Here is a 15589-nt window from a genome sequence, read left to right on the forward strand (position 1 = left end):
ATTACATCATAATAGTTTTCTTTTTCAACATTCAAATAATGTACGTGTAAGCTGTGTTTTGTGTTTGTGTGTGTGTGTTCTTTCGATGACAGACAGATGGTGGTGTGAAGGGCAGTCTGTTGTGGGTGTTGGACCACACTCGCACTCCGTTTGGGAGGAGACTGATGAGGAAGTGGGTGAGCCAGCCCCTCACTGACCCGCAGTAAGTACAGGATACCCTCTGACCTCTGATGACACAGCTCAACTGTCAGTGCTGAACTGAACTGATTCAACTTCTTTCTCTAGTCCTGTCACTCAGTTTCACAAATGCCACACAATAAATCTGAACGCCACAAGTTTGTCTACTCTGTGAGGCTGTCTGGATCACGGAACCATGGTGAGGGCACTTTCTTGCCCGGCTCTGTAGGAGGGAGGAGACAGAGAGAAACGCAGCGTTTGTTGAAGAAAACCTGCCAGCGATACAGTTCAGGTTTATAGAGTCAGTTACTACGGTAACTGGCCCAGGGTTTAAATTACCGTTCTTTCTAGAAGTGAAAATCCAGAGTTTCCCTCATCTCTGGGTTAACAATCTCAGGATTTTCACTAATCCTGCTTTCTGAAACAGGGCCATGGTTTGTCAGTCCTAGCACAGTTATGCAGGATTTACACAAAGCTTGAGAGAAAGCACTACCTCTGAGGCCTATCTCAAAATAAGCCACACTTCCAGGAACATGCAGCTTTGCATTCTCTTTATTGTCTCAGTGGAACAGAAAGCAGGCGTGTACAATGACTGCTATGTTATTTGATATTAATTATGAATTACCGTGTCAGGACCAGAAATGATACAACAAGTAGAAGAAGGCACTATTATTTTTCTCATGTTTGAAAATATATTTTGACTGAAATTCTCCAGTGTCCCATTTAAATAAGTCGGTGTTCGAGAGGGTGTAAGACAGTTCTCATAATGTTAAGACTTACTTATTTTTCACCCAGCAGAGCAATTCTTCCTCTTTTCAGAAACACTGCAGGTTGAAAACGCACATAAAACGTCGTCTGGAGGCGACCTCACGTCACTTTTGCTACAAACAACCTCTCAGTTATATTATTGTAGTACTGTTCCAGTTCTCTTCTCTGCAGTGTGATTTAATTATCCACATATATGTGCGAGTATGTGTGGCCCTCTCTCTCCCCCACGGTGCAGGGATTAAAGCTGTGGATTGAGCACTGCTCTCAGATTATACAGATAGCTCCTCTACAGAATTTCAACATGATGGATAAAACCCAGATTACATTCAGGCACATTAATTCCAAGACACACAGAGCAGCACATGACACACACACTCACACTCATGCGCGCATACACACACCCACACACACACACCAGTTTATGTTCACAGACTAAATTTGTATTTTTAATGGAATGCATTTTGTGCAATCTAAATCATACTGTAAACTGCTGGAAAAAATGTCACAAACTAAAAGAATTCAACACATAGATAACACTGATATCACTTACTTCATAGATTGATAGGTTGGCTTTAAGTTGTTGAGGCTACTGGCAAACCTCAGCACATCACCGAATTTATGAAGACGCTAATTAGTGGCAATTAAGCAGTTATTTGCTCTAAGTTCAAAACGTACAGTGCCTTTCATTTAAGTCCCATTCAGCTCTCCAAATAAAAAAATATTAGTATTTTGCTGATGACTGGGATTGAACATTTTGATTTGTTTTTCTTTGTCTTATATATCTACTTTCCGAATGTCTTTCTTTCCCCTCTTACTTCCTTTTTTTCCTTTTCTTTCATCAACCCACAGGTCTATCTCAGAGAGGCAGGATGCTGTGCAGGAGATCCTAGAGTCGCACTCTCTCACTTTAAATTCTATCAAATCCCTGCTGTCGCATTTGCCCGACCTGGAGAGAGGCATCTGCAGCATATACCACAAAAAGGTAAAAAGCCCCATCAAAATCCAAATCTCTTTCCCCAAGGATGATGATCTTTTTTTTTCACAACATTGACCTTATTTTTGTAGAACTGAACTGGTAGTCAGTTCTGTCAGTCATGATAACATTTTACTCACAATCTTAGCTGAGATCTTTGGATGTAGTGACACAGTTAAAAACTGCTAGAAAAAATGGTCAAAACTACAAAAATCTGACAAAGGCAGTAAAAAAAAACAGACCTCCTTTTTCTTGCTGTTTTGCATAAAAATGAAAACCAAGACAATTTCCTCTCGCTGTTTCTCTCATCCACTTCCTCTCTCTTTTTTATGGCCTGCTTCTTGATTAACAACAGGGAGCAATCACCTCAGTGGCACTTACCTGATTGTCTGACACAATCTCATTTCCCATCGGTCCCATTTTTTAAATGTCAGAAAGTGTGTGTGTGCGTGTGCGTGCGTGCGTGTGTGTGAAGCACTCTGGTCTGAGCTCATGTTCAACTTTCTGACTCCTTTTATATATTGTTAAAAGAAAACGATCAAATTTCACTGAAGTCACACACAAGACATATATATATATATATAATACACACACACACACACACACACACACACACACACACACACACACACAGGGGCCTTAATTGTCATTTTGCCCATCAGTAGTTAAATGTGCCTGTGTGTAATGGCCTGTGTCTCTATGGCTCCATTGACATAATGGGAGGGAGGGCACGTTTATGCTCTGCAGTCACTGTCTGGGTTCATAAAAGAGCATCACAGGGGCTGCTGACATGGGGGACCATTAAAACTGCAGCATGTGATTAATGCCATAAACCATTGTCAGTGTGACTCACATTAACCTTTCATGGCATGGTACTATACTGTGACATCACTAATGGCAATTTGAAGTCATTCAAGTCAATATACAATCCTCAATATTGGCTCTCTTCTGAGCTATTTCCATGCAGAGCATTGATTAATCATTATCTTGATTTCATCTGAAATTGAGCACCGTTTTTATGTCTAAAGATGCAATTGCATTGATGTTGAGGAAACATAAAACAAAAGAAGCTTAGATTATAGACATCTTGTGTATTGTCAGCAATTACCCAAATATACACTTATTAAAATAGATCAATGGCAGCCTTTGGTCATCACCTAATTTCTCTAATCTTGCTGGTTTACATAATCCCCCAGTAAAACCGAACACACACTCAAACACGTACACAAAGGAACACAGAAAAAGATTATTTGCATTTTGTTCATATTTCTGTTTTATAAATAGGGTTGGGTACCGAAAACTGGTTCCACATGCCCGCTCGCAGTGTGAAGCACATGTCTGCGCTATTCTGCAACATGCACTCTACAATCACTGCTGATTGTGACGGCTTTTTGTATACGCTCCGAAACGGACGTAAAAATATCACACTTTCTATTTAGTCTACCGTTAAAATGTAAAAATGTAAATGTTTTTCTGCAAAAGAACTGCTTTTGAAGCTGTTTGGCATACCAACTCAACAACATTTATTTAGTTGTTAATAGTGTAACTGTTATTTGTTAAATTATTGTAGTTATGTGTTAAGTGACTTAGGTTTACTTATTATATATTTAAGTACTTTAAAACGTTAATATATTGTTAAATTTAAATAATTTTTAATTTAAAAAAAAAACCCTCCATAAAAGAGCCTTTCTTTGATGTCATTTTTCAGTTTTACAAGAATTGTTCTAGGAATCGGAATCGTTTTAAAAGTACCAGTTCGGAATTGTAAAAATCCAAACGGTACCCAACCCTATTTATAAATGACCATTACGTTCTGATCAATTGCAACTTGCCTTACCCCCTAACCACCGATTGCTCAACCATTTACGCTTCATCAATTATGCATTTCTTAATGTGTGTGTGTGTTCGTGTGTTTGTGTGTCCCAGTCTTCCACGCAGGAGTTTTACCTGATTAACAGCAGTCTGTCTCGCCTGGGAAATGAACTGCAGGCCTTGCTCCCAGCTATCCAGTCACAGATCAGCTCTGCGCTGCTCCGAGGCCTCTTGTTTGACACTCCTGATCTGCTGGCTCCAGCCCACAGCCACCTCAAGGTGCTCAATGAGAAGGCAGCCAAGTGAGTATCCAGCAGCATGAGAAATAGGTATAGGTAAACAGGAGGGACTGGGGGACTATTTTGCATGAGCAGCGATGCAAAAAAAAGTACGTAAAAATAAGAGCACAGAGATATCTCCAGAAAAACACAAAATGGCGGCCATTAAGATTAACACTTTTATTCAGTGATTTATTGTTAAAGCAGACTTCTTACTGCTATTGAACAAAGCTTATGGGTTATGATAGTCTACTACTCAGAATGTGACAGTCCTACGATTTTTATCTGAATTGTCATTATTGTTCATTACAAAAGAATGTGGTTAATGAGGCAATATTTTATCATTTAAATTGCTTTGTTGTATACTCACTGTTGTACACTGTCTGGCAGATATGGGGATAAGGACTTTAATTATAGATCAATCTATTGACTTTTTTTTTTCTTAAATTAACTGATTTATTGTTTAGTCTAGAAAATGTCAGAAAATAATAAAAAATGCCCACCGCAATTTCTTATCAAATCCAAACCCCAAATATTTTCTATTTGCAATGATGTAAAACAGACAAAAGCAGCAAATCGTCACATTTTAACACAAGCCAATATTTGGCATTTTTGCTTAAAATGTGACTTGATTATAGGGCTGAGCAATATATTGATATTATGTTGATATCGTGATATGAGACTAGATATCGTCTTCGATTTTGGATATCGTCATATCGTGATATGACATAAGTGTTGTCTTTTCCTGGTTTTAAAGGCTGCATTACAGTAAGTGATGTACTTTTCTGAACTTACCAGACTGTTCTAGCTGTTCTATTATTTGCCTTTTCCCCACTTATGTCCACATTACTGATGATTATTTATCTAAAATCTAAGTGTGAAGATATTTTGTTAAAGCACCAATTGTCAACTCTAGAATATTACCGCAATATTGATATTTTTATTTATTTTTATTTTATTTATACTGTTTATTGATCCCCAGTGGGGAAATTACAATTTACACTCTGCTTTTTGAAATTACTACACACAGGCCTGAAATACACACACACATGCTCAGGACCTATTCATGCACAAATGGAGAGATGTCAGAGTGAGTGGGCTGCCAGTGCTGGACCAGCGCCCTGAGCGGTTGATATTGAGTTATTTGATCAAGAATATCATGATATTTGATTTTCTCCATATCGCCCAGCCCTACTTGATTATCAAAACTTAATTAAGGTTCTTTATTGACTTATTTATTCAGCACCAGTGGAAGGCTTGGAAAATACAGTTAGTTTTTTGGGAAAAATTGTCTTGCTAATTAACTTGCTGTCTGATAATACTGTATTATCATTATCTTATAATCAGAGCTGTATAGTAACAAAGTAGAACTACTTCACTACTCTACTTAAGTACTAAAAGGCTGTATCTGTGCTCTACTGGAGTATTATTTTTTTCTCCTACTTTCGATTTCGATGAGTTTAATACTTTTACTCCGATAGATTTTTTTATGTGCTGCATCTTTACGCGTTACTGTTGAGAATTCCTCCAGCTACAGAGACTGTGTAGGTAACTGTGTGTACGTTAGTTACGTAAATTATTACTTTACGTAAGAAATCCCCCGAGATTGCGTCATGTTTCTTTTCATTACGGTTGCCAGAGACGATGTAAGTTTGTACTCTTTCTATTTAGCTATTGTTGCAGCAGATGAAGCTAGTCCTGAGTTGTTTCAGTCTGCAGTGAGTCCTGAATGTTAACTGTTTGACCCTGTGATGTGAAGCTTCTAGTTTATCTGTATGTTGCTAGCTTGCTAACTTTCCTGTTCATCACACATGTTACTAGCTAGTGTGTGATAACTTTTTGGGGGCTTTAATCGTTACTGTGCTGGAGAGGATGTTTATTTTACTTGCACAGTGTGATAATTGTACATTTTATTCCAGTATTTGTTAATATTTGTTATTTTTAATATAATTAATATTTGTTAATTCCTTTGGCTACAGCCTTGGCTAAACATTTGACATAATATAAACAATATATTAAAACTTTTGACTGCTTTCTTGAATAACTAAATAACACAATACTTGTACTTTTACTTTCAGTACTTGAGTAGTACATTTTAAATTTTTTTAACATTTTAAAACCCTAACTACTTGCAATACTTAAGTACAAAAAATGTTGAATACTTTAGTACTTCTACTTAAGTGTTGTGCTTAAAGAGCACTTCTACTTCTACTCAAGTCACTTTTTTGATAGAGCACTTGTACTTTTACTCAAGTATGGGTCTCTAGTACTTTATACACCTCTGCTTATAATTAAGAAAAGGAGAACTTTACTTTATTTTGCATGTTTTTTACATAGATCCCAGAGCTACCAGAGACCTCATTTGAATATAAACATTTAGTGAGTTAGAGTACCTTCGTTTGTTAAAGATATTTCATACTTAAAATGTATAAGCCTCTTTAACGCTTCTACAATAGATTTCATTCGATTTAATTGCTCTTTCCATTCAGTTTGATTGCGAAACACTGGTGCATAGTAGCCTAGAAATCTGGAAGCACCCTAGCGGCAGCAAATTTAATTTGCAGCCAGGGGGGTCTAGGCACTCTCCGTTGACTTGCGAGCTGGAAAAACCAAAATCTGGTCAGGCCAATCACATTGTGTATAGAGTCGGTGGGCGGGCTTATGGCTGCTGCTGCTGGGAACAGCAGTCTCCTGGAAGAATTGGAATTAAGCTTTGCTTTGAGAAAAGAACAAAGAACGGCACAGAAATCATTCTTAAAAAAGGAAGATGTGTTCGGAGTTTTGCCGACCGGATATGGCAAAATTTTTATCTATCAACTAGCTTCGCTACCTTCTTCGTTGCTCTGCTTGGTTGTAGCGCTATCCTATTGCGTGCAGAGGGAATTTGAAAGAGAACCATTTATCCCGCCCCTCGGATTGAGCTCCGTCAATGGTGAGTTCCCAGACCCAACATCTTGATGTGGGTCTGGCTTGTCAGGCTAGGTGCATAGTGGTAAACCTGAAATAAGTCTTAACAAGTTGACATCAAACAGCTAATGTATGTGAATGTCCATGTTTATGTGAAAATCTTAAAAAACACACTACAGTAGTGCAAAATTAAGCATTAAAATGTAAGATACGATGTTCTGTAGTAGGTGATTCTACATGCCTGCTGTCACTCCACTGAACAGGTAGACTGACTAACAACTTTATGGCTCAGAAACGGTCCTGTATAGTGTGTCTCTCCCCCTGAACAGGATGCATGGATGTGTACTATGATTTGTTACCAGCTTCTGTCACATTTATTACTCTTGTCTGTGTGTTTGTGGAGGTCAGGGAACAAGACTGAGCTATTCTCAGATCTATCCGGCTTCCCGGTGCTGCAGGAAAGGAGGGAGCAGATCCAGACTGTCATCGATGAGATTCAAGACCACCGCAAAGAAATCCGACAGACACTGAAGACCCCAGCACTCGACTACACAACTGTCTCTGGACAGGAGGTGTGTGTGTGTGTGTGTGTGTGTGTGTGTGTGTGTGTGTGTGTGTGTGTGTGTGTGTGTGTGTGTGTGTGTGTGTGTGTGTGTGTGTGTGTGTGTGTGTGTGTGTGTGTGTGTGTGTGTCTGTGTGTGTCTGTGTCTGTGTGTCTGAGAGTGAAAGACAGGTGGGAGGAGATTGATGGCCTGATTCAGGTGGAAGACTGAGGTGGAAGATTGATGGCCTGATTCAGGTGTGTGTGTGTGTGTGTGTGTGTGTGTGTGTGTGTGTGTGTGTGTGTGTGTGTGTGTGTGTGTGTGTGTGTGTGTGTGTGTGTGTGTGTGTGTGTGTGTGTGTGTGTGTGTGTGTGTGTGTGTGTGTGTGTGTGTGTGTCAGTTTTAATCAGGAGTGACACATTGTTTTTGTCCGTCTGCTCCCGTCTTATTTATCAAAGTTTTCCTCCTCCTCTTCCTCCGCTGCCCCCAGTTTCTGATTGAGGTGAAGAACTCGCTGACATCCGCCGTTCCACCTGACTGGGTCAAAATCAGCAGGTGAGCTCACAGTTTTAACACACACACACACACACACACACACACACACACACACACACACGGCCATTGAAAATGCATGTATTTGACTGCAGGTAACCATAGTAACAATTTCTTACTTTCTTTTTTGAGATTATTTTGTTGGCATTTTCACCTTTATGTGACAGGACCGTGTTTAAATGGGGGATGAGTGTTATGACATGGAACAAAGGTCCCAAGGCCAGAATCGAATCGACATTGCTGTTAAATGGCATGCTCTGTAACCTCTCGGCTACCAAGCGCTCCAGGAACAATTTCTTTTAAAGGGGTGATAGAATGCAAAACCGAGTTTACCTTGTCATAGTTGAATAACGACAGTTAGGCGGGTAAAATGGACATACAGAGAACCTCAAAGTCTCATTGACACCTCTTTCCTATGCAAATCTCACAAATTGAAACTGCCTCTGAAAACGGGTGAATCCCAACGAAGCTAAAAGTTGAAGTCAACTTGGTGGCTGTACCTTATTTGGCTCTGGTCTGTACCTTTGTCACGCCCCAAAATTTACATAGAGACCAGCATAGATCTCAGACACTAGTTTAGCTGCATGCTGCCATGAGAATTACAAAGAAGAAAGTTGGAAGTTGGAAGTTTTTCAAGGATATTGAAAATGAACCACAGTCGTAAATGCAGTGTTCCAAGCTGTAGAGGGAATGCTGACACTTTTCACATTTCATCGTGAGCTGCCGGTCGTGGTGCTCCAGGTAAGCAGTAGTTGGTCGTTCAGTTACTCCAACATAGGTGACTGTGCGCTGGGTACAGAGCACCGCGAGCTGCCGTTCGTGGTGCAGTAAATGCTACTGTAAATGACAAAACTTACCAATCTATGGGCGACTGGTTGCTCCTCTACATCAGATTCTTCCTCTGATTCAGGCTCAAACATATACGGTTCAACACCTAATGTCTCCAGCTTCGCTCATTGTAAACCAACCAATCAGTGTGCACCTCATTTAAATATTCATGAGCATACCATAAAAGGGAGAAAACCTCTTGTTTCATTCTAGGGCTATTTCACAGGGTTGCGTTAGGGCGCATAGAACAGCACCTGGGCCATTTTCAGCCCAACCAATGTTACATACCCTATGCTGAGACCTTAAGGAACAGTGTGAAATACCCTATATAACCATTCTATCACCCCTTTAAACTATACTATTAGGTCACTGGGTGATAGAACTAGTTTCATAATAGTTTGAAGCTGCACACATCAATATCTTTTGTAATAACAGTGGATCAACAGACTATGTGTAATGTGAAAGGAGTCACTCACGGACTAAAGTTCCCCTCAGCTCTGTGGAGTGTTCAGCGTCTTTTAATTCATTGTTTGGGTTTTAGGGTTAACAACTATACTCTTTTGGTTCACTCTCACTGTTCTTCTTAACCTCCATGCATGCAGCTGCTTTCAGCCAAAACACTCAGCAGTACCAATCGGGAGTTTGACAAAGCTCCTAGCTGATTAACATCGTGGAGCATTTAGCAGCTAAAGAGCCATATATTTCCCTCAGGAGTTGATGGAGAGCACAACAGAGCTAAATGGAAAGTGAATATTGGACCTTCATTCGTCAGGTGGCCAGAAACCCAATATTGCTCCGTGTCTGCTGGATGTGTAAATAGGCATCTGTTTGCTAATAGGTTTTCAGCAACAACTTTATAAGTTGATAATATATCAGTGTTGTTCAGCTGCGCCCAAGTGTCAAAAAATCAATTAATGCTGACGATGAAAAGACAGAATCCATTTTTTTAGAAACCAACGAGCTGGTTGGATCTGCTGGCTCCCGTTCTGTTTCGATGAGAAGCTGTGAGCTACTTGCAAATCCTTCATGAAGATCACAAAACCACTGGATAATTTTGCATCCTCAGGCAATAATCAAATAGAAAATACAGCAAAAGAATAAGTCTATTGTTGATTTGGTCATAACCCATGGACAAGGCAGCTGTGGTGTCTGACAGTCCCAGCACTCACTGATGTGACATGTCATATGTATTTACTGAACACTTTCGTTCTTTGCTTTGCTCCTCCACCTCACCTCTTATCCCCTCTCCTCTGTAGCACCAAGGCAGTCAGCAGGTATCACTCTCCTTTCCTGGTGGAGCGCTACAAGAAGCTGCTGCAGCTCCGAGAGCAGCTTCTGTTGGACTGCCAGAGGGAGTGGACCAATTTTCTCGAGTATGACTGACACACACACACACACACACACACACACACACACACACACACACACACACACACACACACACACACACACACACACACACACACACACACACACGCGCGCACGCGCATACACACAGTTGATCATAAACTCAATGAAGATCTGCTTAAACATGTCAGTCTCTGGTTCAGAGAGATGCCTGCACAGCTCTCAGCCTGCCAGAATTGTCTGTCTGTTTAGTTCAAGTACGCCGTCAGTGCCGTCTGCTCAGAACACAGTATGTACTTACCTTAATTTACACTTGAAATTCTCTTTCCTCTCTCTCTCTGCAGTCAGTTTGGGGAGCACTATCACACCATAAAAAGGGCTATTAGTCACCTAGCAACCATGGACTGTCTCTTTTCATTGGCTGAGGTGGCTAAACAAGGGGACTATTGCAGGTGATGTCCTCTCATGATGACTGTAAATATTGCTGTCTGTGTGAGTGTGCGCATGCTTGTGTGTGTTTGTATTTGTGTGTGGTATATTGTGTGTGTGTGTGTGTGTGTGTGTGTGTGTGTGTGTGTGTGTGTGTGTGTGTGTGTGTGTGTGTGTGTGTGTGTGTGTGTGTGTGTGTGTGTGTGTGTGTGTGTGTGTGTGTGTGTGTGTGTGTGTGTGTGGGTGTCCTGTGTCGTGTCCTATAGTCTCAGACAGGCTGTGTGTGGGAGTGTGCACCGGGCTCAGCAGCGTGCTCAGCCAAAACGCCAACATCTCTTCCACTCTCTCTCATGCACATGCACACACACAAACACATGCACACATGCACAAAGATGGGAAACTGGGGGAAACAGCTAGCCTGGCTCTGTCCAAAGCTGTAAAAAGTAAAAACAATATGTTGTAGGTTGTAGAGTGGTTCCAGTATGTGCCGGGCTGTTTCTTGGCCGGGAGCAGAAACTTCCTGGAGTCTCAGCTGATTGCCTGGCAGTTTATTTGCCAGGAAGTTACTTCGCCAGTCTTTTCCTATAACTCCACAAGAAATTCAATATGCATATTTCCCAAAATGTTGAACTATTCCTTTAAGAAAGCAGGAATCCACAGCGTGTGTGTGTGTGTGTGTGTGTGTGTGTGTGTGTGTGTGTGTGTGTGTGTGTGTGTGTGTGTGTTTCTATTTAATTCGGTGTGTACTGTATGTGCCTGACTTACTGAGTGTGTTCTCTGGTTTCAGGCCAGAGGTGTGTGTAAGTCAGCGTCAGATTATGATCAGGGATGGCAGACACCCCGCCATCGACGTACTGATGGGAGAGCACAACCAGTATGTGCCCAACCTCACTGAACTACAGGTACACACACACACACACACACACACACACACACACACACACACACACACACACACACACACACACACACACACACACACACACACACACACACACACACACAAAGATGTTTGTTTGCTCACTAACTCATTGAGGCAGTTCTGAAACAAGACACAGACTCACTTGATGCACACTCATACAGACTTGCATGGCACCACACACACTTCCTTGCTCAGTGCTGGAGTGGGTGTAGGTTAATTTTGCAACAGAAGCACAAGCCAATAGGAAGAGCAGCCAAGCTTTCAATCCACCCACCTCCTCAGCTGTGCAGGACAGCATGCAAATGTCTTATTCTGTCTCTCTCTTCGCCTTCTGTCTATGTCACTGTTACTCTCCTCTCCTCCCCTCCTACAGGGTGATGGCAGGAGAACTATGATAATCACTGGTCCTAATATGGGGGGTAAGAGCTCCTACATCCGCCAGGTGGCTCTGATCTGTGTTATGGCTCAGATGGGCTCCTACGTCCCGGCCTCTGAGGCCCGCCTGGGCGTGCTGGATGGCATTTATACCAGGTATCATTTCTTTACATCACACTTTACAGATAGAGTAGGTCTAGACCACACTCTATAATTTACAAAGGCCCAGCAATCACAGTAATTCCCTCAAGAGCAAGCATTAGCAGTGGCTATTGCGACAGTGGCAAGGAAAAACTCCCTTTTAGGAAGAAACCTCGGCAGACCCAGACTCTTGGTAGGCGGTGTCTGACGGGGCCGGTTGGGGGTGTGATGGCGATAATAGTCGCATTAAAGATAGTGGAACAGTGACTTTGAAGGTAGTCGTTGTAGTTCATGTCACAGCAGGACGTTACGGGATGAAACGTGGCGCTGCAGAGCACGAGTGGGTGCAGCAGACGCAGCAGGACGCGGCCGGGCGTAGCATAGCTCTCCGAAGAAGAAACATAAGGACTCCGGGGAGTAAACTCCCCAGAGCTAGGTTAGTAACAAGCAGTTCTGGGACAGGATGCATACAAAAGGAAACAAATGAAAACATTGATGAGAGGCTGTACTGGCCCGCCCCCCTCTACTCACACTATATTATTGATTATATGATCAATAAATCTGATGACTACGAAGAGAAGCAGGTGGGCCGGGTTAGGCGGACGCTGCAACTCCTCACTTAACTATAAGCTTTATCAAAGAGGAGAGTTTTCAGTTTATTCTGAAAACTATGAATCCTCTAACTTGTGCTTTGGCTTAATGAAGCAGTGTGGATTATACAGAAACACATGATGGATAAAAACAATCATTTGATGCAGCTGCACAGAAAAATGAACACCGCTCGCTAGTACAGTAGTCTCTTGATGACACAAACATGAAGATGCTTATTTTCCTGGCAAGCATATTAAAGGTCCTATGACATGCTGCTTTTTGGATGCTCTTATATAGGCCTTAGTGGTCCCCTAATACTGTATCTGAAGTCTCTTTCCCGAAATTCAGCCTTGGTGCAGAATTACAGCCACTAGAGCCAGTCCCACAATGAGCTTTCCTTAGTATGTGCCATTTCTGTGTCTGTAGCTTTAAATGCTATTGAGGAGGAGAGAGGGGGGGGCAAGGTGGGGGTGGGGGTGTGGCCTTGACCAACTGCCACTTTGCTTGTTTGCAAGCCACAATGTCTCTCTCTCTCATGGGTGGGCTAAATTCTCTGGGTGGGTAAAGCAGAGAAAGGGGAGGTAACCTTGCTCCTTATGACCTCATAAGGAGAAGATTCCAGATCGGCCCATCTGAGCTTTTATTTTCTCAAAGGCAGAACAGGATACCCATGGCTCGGTTTACACCTATCACCATTTCTAGCCACTGGGGGACCATAGGCAGACTGGGGGAACGCATATTAATGTTAAAAAACCTCATAAAGTGAAATTTTCATGCCGTGTGACCTTTAAAGATTAGACTCCCATAAACAATGACACATTCACACTTTAAAACAGGTACACAAATTAAATCAATGCATACAACGAATACATACAAATACTTATCTATACCTAGCCCGTAATGTAAAAGTGATGCAACAAGCTACAGTGTTTCTCTCTTTTTAGTGATGGATAGACACACAAACACACTCAAGAGGTGATATCTGAGTGACTTTTTCTAGCTTTGTCTCAGGAAGATGAGGATAGTGACCATGACAACACTGAAGGAGCACAACACACTTTCACCTCTCCAAATTACACTTTATTAGTGCAATTAAACAAAAGAACACAGATAGAGACAACCTTAGGACAAAAAAAATCTCCCCTTGTGTCACCTTCATCGTCTGTAACATGGTCGAGTTATTTCTAGGGCTGACACTCACACTAATCCTATTGTGTTCCTTTTGCACACGGGAGGAGGTTTGTAAGAAAAAAAAAAAGGGATGAACAAGAGTTGTTTGACAAGGCCGGCTCTATTGTTCTGTCATGGTTCTGTGTGATGCAACTCTCTGTATCGTAGGAACCTTCAGACAATAAGACGTTGTTGTAGAAGATCTTTTTGTTCCCCGCTGATGATTATCTCATTATGATGAGTGGAGCAGTAAGCTCTGCATGTAGTTTCCAGGCCAATATACTCTATGGTTTCTGCTATTCTGCCTCTGCTGCACTGTGTGATTAGACCTAATGGCTTGCAGATGTGTGTAATTGTCTTTTTTTGTGGGTTTAAGCATGTTCTTATGTATTAACCCAGTGGGAGGAAGAGAGAGAGAGAGAATTCTATCCTTGAGAGAAACCGTTGGCAGTTTTAGACTTCATATTAGTGTAATGAGGTGATTTTGGCTTAAGTTTAGGGTTATTAGAATGTTGGGTTGGGTGGACAGAAGTCATGGACTGATCATAAAACTTTGAGATTTATAATTGCAGATAGTACAGATCATATATTTTGTCATCCTGTAAACTGAAAACTAAAGAATTAAAATAAACCAAAATAATAAAAAAAGATTTCATTTTGCAAATTATTTGGATTTATGAATACAATTAACAATATAACTGTATTTTGAAGAAATTATTTCACTGTTTACTTTGAATAAAAAGACTGTACATCTGATTTAAAAAAAGTAAATACTACCAAAATCTTTTGAAATACAGTCAGCAACACCGTAGTTAAACTTTTTTTTTTTACTAAATCTGAAGGACATAATCAGACAATGAGAAGCATGTTTTTCTTCACTTTCTATTATCTCAAACAATTTCTAAGTTGTCCTCATCACAAACATGATGTATTTTCTTTGTAAATTAAGATAATTGATGTCTTCTTCCACCAGGAAATTGCATCTTTTATGAGCATGGGGACATCAATTCTGAGTGGAAATCATTTGATCTGCGTTGTTAGGGCGTTTTATGCCTTTTTATATTACTGAGTTGATCGAGATTACAGGAAATGAGGGGACAGAGAGCTGTGGAGTGACATGCAGGACGCATCCCCAGCTGGATTCGAACTGAGGACGTTGCAGTTCTACGTCCCCAGGGAGCCCCAACTGAACCTTAAAAAAATCTAGATATTTCTTTGGGAAAATTGGCAAAAAACAAAGAAAATACTTTGAATTAGAAAGTAATAAGTGTCAGGTTTAGGTCAGGGTCGTAGTGCAGCGTCCGCTCAGAGAATGAGTGTACTTAAGTCAGTGAAGGTCTACAAAAGTAAAGCAATACTGTGTGTGTGTGTGTGGGTGTGTGTGTGTGTGTGTGTGTGTGTGTGTGTGTGTGTGCGCGCCTTTGTTGTTGAGTCGGGTCTCTGAGCACGGTTAGAGGTTAATATTCTCTTTCTCTCTGAAAAAATACAACCAAAAGAGCTAATTAATGTCCACAGAGAAAACGCACCACACAGTATCCGCTGTCCTCCCCTCACCTCCTCTTTTACCTCTGTCATTCCATCTGTTTCTAATTGGACTGCTTGGCCTCTCTCTATCACTGAGATCCTGAGAAGCATCTGTTTTGATAATAAGCGTTCAATCAATTCACACTGCTGTGTCAAGCGTAACAGACGCAGCGGTGGGAATTGCTTGATCTTGTGAGTGTGAGAAGTGTGTTTATGAGCGAGAGGGGAGAGAGACATGGAGTGAGAGCTTGCA

At 41.3% G+C, this 15589-nt stretch overlaps 1 protein-coding gene across 3 annotated transcripts in view; it reads left to right on the top strand.

Annotated features, from left to right (window-relative positions):
• Positions 1 to 15589, top strand: part of msh3 (mutS homolog 3 (E. coli)) — a 48015-nt gene that overhangs the window by 13400 nt on the left and 19026 nt on the right. For 2 of the 3 annotated variants that reach the window (XM_028579100.1, XM_028579099.1), the window contains exons 12-20: positions 93 to 202; positions 1795 to 1927; positions 3845 to 4032; positions 7319 to 7487; positions 7948 to 8012; positions 10094 to 10210; positions 10529 to 10636; positions 11401 to 11515; positions 11909 to 12066. In XM_028579100.1, coding sequence (XP_028434901.1) covers positions 93 to 202; positions 1795 to 1927; positions 3845 to 4032; positions 7319 to 7487; positions 7948 to 8012; positions 10094 to 10210; positions 10529 to 10636; positions 11401 to 11515; positions 11909 to 12066 — 1163 coding nt within the window. The remainder of the gene's footprint in view (positions 1 to 92; positions 203 to 1794; positions 1928 to 3844; positions 4033 to 7318; positions 7488 to 7947; positions 8013 to 10093; positions 10211 to 10528; positions 10637 to 11400; positions 11516 to 11908; positions 12067 to 15589) is intronic. The other variant, XM_028579101.1, reaches the window with a different exon arrangement.

Source organism: Perca flavescens, chromosome 5, assembly GCF_004354835.1.
Source record: "Perca flavescens isolate YP-PL-M2 chromosome 5, PFLA_1.0, whole genome shotgun sequence".
In the NCBI taxonomy this organism is placed as follows: Eukaryota; Metazoa; Chordata; class Actinopteri; order Perciformes; family Percidae; genus Perca; species Perca flavescens.